At 32.5% G+C, this 6,889-nt stretch overlaps 1 protein-coding gene across 1 annotated transcript; it reads left to right on the top strand.

Moving 5' to 3' along the window:
* Positions 1–1,849: 1,849 nt before the first annotated feature.
* LOC143584620 (protein WALLS ARE THIN 1-like) lies at positions 1,850–5,166 on the top strand. The gene is made up of 6 exons (XM_077066635.1): positions 1,850–2,155; positions 2,229–2,291; positions 2,401–2,517; positions 2,905–3,319; positions 4,135–4,286; positions 4,680–5,166. Exons 1-6 carry the CDS (start codon positions 1,929–1,931, stop codon positions 4,858–4,860), a joined length of 1,155 nt encoding a protein of 384 aa, XP_076922750.1. The 5' UTR covers positions 1,850–1,928; the 3' UTR covers positions 4,861–5,166.
* The last annotated feature ends 1,723 nt before the right edge of the window (positions 5,167–6,889 follow it).

Below are 6,889 nucleotides of genomic sequence, written 5' to 3'. Positions count from 1 at the left end.
TATAAGACATCTTTTATTAAAAAAATTACCATAATAATAAGCGTTCCTTTATCTTTAATATGCGTATCATATTTTTATAAAAAAATAAAAAAAATAGTGGGTTTTTTTTATACATTGTGTAATAGGTTATACATTGTGTTTTTTCATCATTGTGTTTTATCCAATTATGTTTTTACATAGTGTTTTTTTACATTGTGATTTTCATTGTGTTTTTTTGTCACTGTGTTTTTTTTCATAGTGTTTTATAAATTGTGTTTTTATTCATAGTGCTTTCCATTGTGTTTTTTCTGGTGACCGTTTTCCGATATCTTTTTTCGGTTATTGTTTTTCGGTGTCTTTTCGGTAATTTTTCTGGCAAAATTTCCTGGGGATTGTTTAGCGGTGACTTTTCGACGACTTTTCCGGTGAAATTTTCCTGCGAAATTTCCGGAGACTTTTCCGGCGAGGTGGTGGCGGTGGGTGACGATGGTGGTGGCGGTGGGCGATGGAGTGGGGGTGGTTATAGGAGATGAGTGAAAATGTAAGTGGATTTTTAAGATTAAAAAAAGTAAGTTTTCAATATTAAAGTAGTAGAATAAAATACTTTCAATTCTAGCTTTTTTAAAATAATCAAATTTCTTATTTGAACATAACTATATATATATATATATATATATATATATTTAAAAACTCTAAAAAAGTTAAGAACTTTTAGAAACTCGTTACAACCAAACATTTTTTTATTTTTTTTTATATATTAACATTATTTAAAAGTCGTCTTATCATATTTTATATAAAAAATTTTTAATACATATATTAATCACAAGTTTACATATGTGTAAAATTTATATACTAACAAATTTACATATGTGTAAAAAAAAACATAGATATTTATAAAAACTAATTTTTAAAATTGTAATCGTAAATATAGATATAAAAAAAATAATAAAACTACATTTAAATAACACTAACATACAAAAAAATTTATTAAAAATGTTTGTTTTCAAGTGTTTATTTAAGTTCTTAAATAATTTATGAGTTCTGTAATGATACTCATCCCATATTTCATTGAGCTTAAACCAATGAAAGACCTTAAAACACTTTTTCTAAAGATTTTGTAGTAAGATTTTTGTCACTACAAAATTAATGGTTTAGATTACTTTCATTATATATTTTTGGTCCACTTCAAAATATATATAAACTTGTGATTTTATATATATATATATATATATATATATATAGGGGAGGGTTATTTTAAAAAGAAGTTGTTTCCTAGGAAGACTAGGAATAAATCATAGCCATTGGATCATGTTAATCAATGGTTGAGATTTAAAATTACCAATAACCGACATAGTTTCATAGAATTACTTTTTCATCACTATAACCGACATAGTTTCCTAGAATTGTTCTTTCACCATAGTTTGTAATGCCAAATGTCAACAAATTGTTGGTTCAAATCATTCATAGGAAACTCTTTATTCTTATTTGAACCCTTTTATATATATATATATATATATATATTATTTGTATTTATAGAATTAAAACACCACCATGCTTTATTTCTTATTTATGTACAACAATAGAGAGCATCGGCACAAGTTTAACCGAGACCAAAGGGTCCCAAAAAGTTTATCCGTTTAAACTCGAACTAAATCTAGAAGCGCAGTTAACCAAAGTTTAAAAGAAATAGTTGTAATACACAAGCCTTGTTTATTATGATTATCATTATTTTTGTTATTTATTTATTATTTATAAGATAGTGCTATTAACAGTTGACATTACTTATCTTCTTGGACCCACCATTCGTTCAACTGGAGAATAAGAAGAGAGGTGGTGGAGCTATATTTATACCTCCCCAAACCTTTCATTACCATCACCACCACCACCTCTTCTCTTCACTTTTTCTCAGCTCACCGGAGCACATACGTGCATTTAATAACTTAAACAAGATGGCGGAAACCGGTGGCGGTATATCGATGGCGGATAAAATAAAAGGATGGTTCCCAGAAAGGGTTCAGCTCCATATAGCCATGCTCCTTTTGCAATTTGGTTATGCTGGTTTTCACGTTGTTTCTAGAGCTGCCCTTAATATGGGCATCTCCAAGATTGTGTTTCCGGTCTATCGGAATATCCTCGCCTTCTTTCTCCTCCTCCCATTCGCTTATTTTCTAGAAAAGTATGTTTTATATTCAAGCACACAATTAGGGTTGAACAAGTTATGAATACTGACATGAATTATGTTCTAACAGGAAAGAACGACCTCCTATTAACTTTAACTTTCTTGTTCAGTTCTTCCTCCTCGCGATAGTCGGGTATGAATATTGATTGTTGAAACAAACACTTGATAATTAAACTACATTGTGATATCTTTATGTTTTGAACTTTAGTTATTTTCTGAACTTAAATTTTTTAACTCATCAGGATCACCGCGAATCAAGCTTTCTACTTATTGGGATTAGACAATACCTCGCCCACGTTCGCCTCCGCCATTCAAAACTCAGTTCCTGCCATCACATTCCTCATGGCCGTCGTTCTCCGGCAAGCTTTCAACTCTCACACCTCTTTCAGGGCCTGTTATATGGAAAAGAAAATAATTCTTGGCCCCTTCAATAACATGAAAAAAATAACTTATATATATATGTTCATTATATAGTGTAAAAGGTTTAGAGGTCAGCTACACCTACCATCTAACATCTAATCTCATACTGTTTAAAATAACAATTCAGATATCAAAGTCTGACTGTCTATGATCAGAATGATGTGAAATCATATGATGGTGGTGTAGTTATAATTAAAAAATTTGTTTAATATTTTTTTAATTTTATATATATGTTGAGAATCAAATAATAATAATTTTGGGCTCCCTTCAAAACAGGTTCTTTGAAACTATATTAATTATATAACTTTAGTTCACGTTGTATGCAGGTTAGAAAAGGTTAGACTGGACCGGAAAGATGGGATATCGAAAGTGGCCGGAACTATATTCTGCATAGCCGGAGCATCGGTTATCACTTTATTCAAAGGTCCAACAATATACAGCCCGTCTCCATCACTAAACAGCATTAAGGAAGCTTCACCGGTGTTAAAGTCACTTGGTGACGCAAATGGGAAAAGTTGGACCCTTGGGTGCATATTTTTGATCGGTCATTGCTTGTCATGGTCCGGGTGGCTCGTGCTACAAGCCCCGGTCCTAAAGAAGTACCCTGCTCGGCTTTCGTTCACATCGTACCAATGCTTCTTTGGTATCCTACAGTTTCTAGTTTTAGCCGCGTTTATGGAAAGAGATATCAACGCCTGGCTCATTCACACCTGTGCCGAGCTCTTTAGCGTGTTCTATGCGGTTAGTAACTTAAACTCGTCAAATAGTTTTCGAGTCGGACGTGAAGCGTCAAATAACTGGAGACAGTTGAAATTCCGTCACAAGTAGGCCTGGAAGAAAAAAAAACGTTGTTAAAAAAAACTTAAACTCGTGGTCACGATATAGATGTATGTAATGTGTTAACTTTTAGAAATCTAACTTAAATAACCCTTTAAATTATATAACTTATTTTGCAAACAAAATAATATTTTATTAAACTAGTTGAATATTAGTAACTTAATTGATAGTTGTATTAGATTATGACAAATAAATATAAAAAGTCGTAAATATGTGAAAGTTAATAATTAAGGATATGTAAGCGTGGTTTAAGGTTTAAGAGAACTTATATATTTTCAAAAATTGAGAGAAAAAATCTGATGTCGTGATTTGAAGAGCACGATAGTATTTGTCAGGTTTTTGGTTGGAGATGGCCTTATGAATGATTTGGTTCGGGGCCATGTGTAACCAATATAACAAAAAGTTCAAATACATAGAACCTCATAATTAAATCATTGTTAATAATAGAACACACATCATTTATGTAATCATACTTATCAGACTATAAATAAAAGAATTTACAAATGTTTAGAAAAAGTGTGTTAAGGTCTTTCATTAGTCCAAACCTCATTACCCAAAAACATAAACATGTGACCAGCTCATTTTTATCACCTAAAACCAACACTTCAAATTAGTTACTAATTTATTAATTTAATTAGCACCGCTTGTTTGATTTTTCTTTGAAGAAAATGGTTTGATGAAGGTGGTTATTTATTTAATATTAATATGTTACAATACAGGGTGTGGTCGCATCTGGGATTGCATTTGCTGTACAGATATGGTGCATTGACAAAGGTGGCCCGGTGTTTGTAGCCTTGTATCAACCGGTTCAGACCCTTGTGGTCGCTCTCATGGCTTCAGTCGCTTTAGGCGAAGAATTTTATTTGGGCGGGTACATGATCATCATCCATCACAAGTTCACAATAGATCACACACGTGCACACACCCTCACACACACATTCAATATCATAAGCATTTAGTGTTCAAGAAAACTACACATTTGTATGATACATTGATTACTCATATGTATCATATTCAAAGTTAAGTACAACGAGCCATAATAATTTAGGAGATAGTAGTAATGTAGTTGTAGACAAACCCACATGTACTTGCACAACCCATAGTCTAAAGATTATCTGTATTGTGGGTCAAATCACATACATGATCTCAAGTTCTCAACAACTATCATATATTATGGGTCCCTAATATACAACAATCCTATTAATTTATTTATGATAACCGTACACGGTCAAAGAATGATATATTTAATGTGCGTGGTGTGCAGGATAATTGGAGCGGTGTTGATCATAACCGGATTGTATCTCGTATTGTGGGGAAAGAGCGAAGAGAGGAAGTTCATGCTATTGAGTCAATCCGTCACAGACCATGGCATACCAAGGATAACGAGCCATGCCAAGTCGTCAATTACCCAACCTCTACTACCTCAATCAACCGAAAACGCTTGATAAACATAACACTTAACACTTTTTTAATTAGTGTGTGATTTTGGGACATGGAAAGATAAAAAAATATTGAAGTTTCTATGCATCTATTATGTGAGAGAAGAAAACGTTTGGTGTGTTTGTTGGAGTGTCCTTTGGTTTTGGGTGATCTTGTATTAGTATTGGAATGATTAGATCCAATATATTATTCTACGTAGTAAAAGTGTATTTCAAATTATGTACTTTCGGTTTCTTAAAAGAAATACCGTTATCGTAACATGTAAATATATTGTATGATATTTTAAACCTATATATTTTTATTCTATTAAAGATATGGTGTGTATCTTCATGATGGTGGCATGCCATCCCACTTTAGAGAAAAGGAAAGTGAGAGGAAAGAACATGTGATGATTGGTGTTACTTAAAATCGGGACCATGGATTATTAAATTTTAACTATAAGTTTCATGCTATCATAACTCAAAACCTAATATAATACCTATCTTATCAAATGATATTATATATTTATTGTAAAGTTCCTATAAAAAAGTTAATAATTTTTCAAAGCGTAGGCTGCGTAGGTAACTAGGGATATTCTTCGGGTAATTTTTTCCGAGTTATGGGTATTTTTAAATTTCAAGTACAATTGTTGGGGATTTAGCTTGGAAAAAGTGATTCAATAACTAAGAGCATTCTCAACCCATTCCCTATATTATTACGAGGGGAGTTTGTAAATTATAGGGTAAAGTTTTGAGTGGTTGTGAGTGTAAATTATAGGATGGAGAGAGAAAAGGTAGTGATTTTTTTTTGTAAATTTGGAAAAACTTTGTTTGTCCCTATTTATTTTTTAATATTTATTGAATTGGTTGTGAGTAGAGGAGAGAGAAAACTGAAATGATAAAGGTATAAAGTAATATTATTTAATTAAACAGGAAAGAGAAATGTAGTGTTTTGTAGTGTAATTATAAGAATGGAGATGAAGATCCGGATGAGAATGCTCTAACACATTTAAATTTGAGGTTTGCTGGACTCAGATTATTCGGGTGTGGCTTAGCTCGTGTCACGCTGTTCGGTTTTGGGATTAGATGTAAAATGAAAAAGATTTTTTTTTAAATACCATCAAAATTTTCATCACGCTACGTACTAAAAAAAATATCATTAGAATTCAAATATCAATTGACAATATTATATTACAAATAAATAATGTCCAAAAGTTCTAAAAACAAACTATAATCCCAAAACTTAATATTTCAAGGACTTTAAACCAATGTTTTCAGACCCGAACGCCTTACCGGGTCAAAAGTTGGATCAACTCGGTAGGGTTGACCGATTTTTGACCCAATGACGTCATAATATATATAAACTAGTCTATAAGCCCGTGTGACACATGAGCTAAAAAAATTATTTAAAATATATTCACGTTTCGGCGGACACGTGTCCTCACCTTTCTATATGAGGGGGGCATACCAATAACATGAATTAATCAGTGGCGAAGTTTGGACATACACGTCGAGGTGGCTGGATTCAATATGTATAAAAAAATTCATAGACCAGAGGGAGGTGGGCTCAAAATTTCGGTTGAAAACGGGTGAATTTATACCATGTATAATAATTTTTGACTGAAAAGGGATAAATTTACACTGCCGAGCGAAAAAAGGAGGCCCAGTTCAAAATTTAGATCGGAAACTGGTAAAATTTACACTATGTATAAAACTTTTCGGACAAAAAGTAGATAAAGTTACATTACCGAGCAAAAAACCGAGGGGGCCGGGCTCAAAATTTCGGTCGAAAACGGGTAAATTTACACTGTGCATAAAAAATTTCGACCAAAAAAGAATAACTTTACACTACCGATCGAAAAAATAGAGGGGACCGGGGCCACCCTGGCCCCAACTAAAGCTACGCCCATTAATACAAAAGAAGCATACCAATAACATGAGTTGATAAAAGGGAACATGAGATAAACCAACACATCCTCTTGAGCTATATAAGCCATCAAAATTTAGCATATACAACAAAGGACACACAAAGAGTAATATGAAACATAAACTCAGA

Source organism: Bidens hawaiensis, unplaced genomic scaffold, assembly GCF_021521415.1.
Source record: "Bidens hawaiensis isolate Kalapana, Puna unplaced genomic scaffold, B.hawaiensis_p1.1 tig00001521_1, whole genome shotgun sequence".
In the NCBI taxonomy this organism is placed as follows: Eukaryota; Viridiplantae; Streptophyta; class Magnoliopsida; order Asterales; family Asteraceae; genus Bidens; species Bidens hawaiensis.
Note: the sequence above shows the minus strand (reverse complement) of the source record. Positions and strands in the feature narration are given on the sequence as shown.

What these genes read in the sequence shown, in the direction of transcription:
- LOC143584620 (XM_077066635.1), top strand. Translation starts at nt 1,929, where the DNA reads ATGGCGGAAACCGGTGGCGGTATATCGATGGCGGATAAAATAAAAGGA. An exon ending in CTCATGGCCGTCGTTCTCCG is followed by an intron (nt 2,518 to 2,904) that starts GCAAGCTTTCAA and finishes CGTTGTATGCAG; the next exon opens with GTTAGAAAAGGTTAGACTGG. An exon ending in TCTTTAGCGTGTTCTATGCG is followed by an intron (nt 3,320 to 4,134) that starts GTTAGTAACTTA and finishes GTTACAATACAG; the next exon opens with GGTGTGGTCGCATCTGGGAT.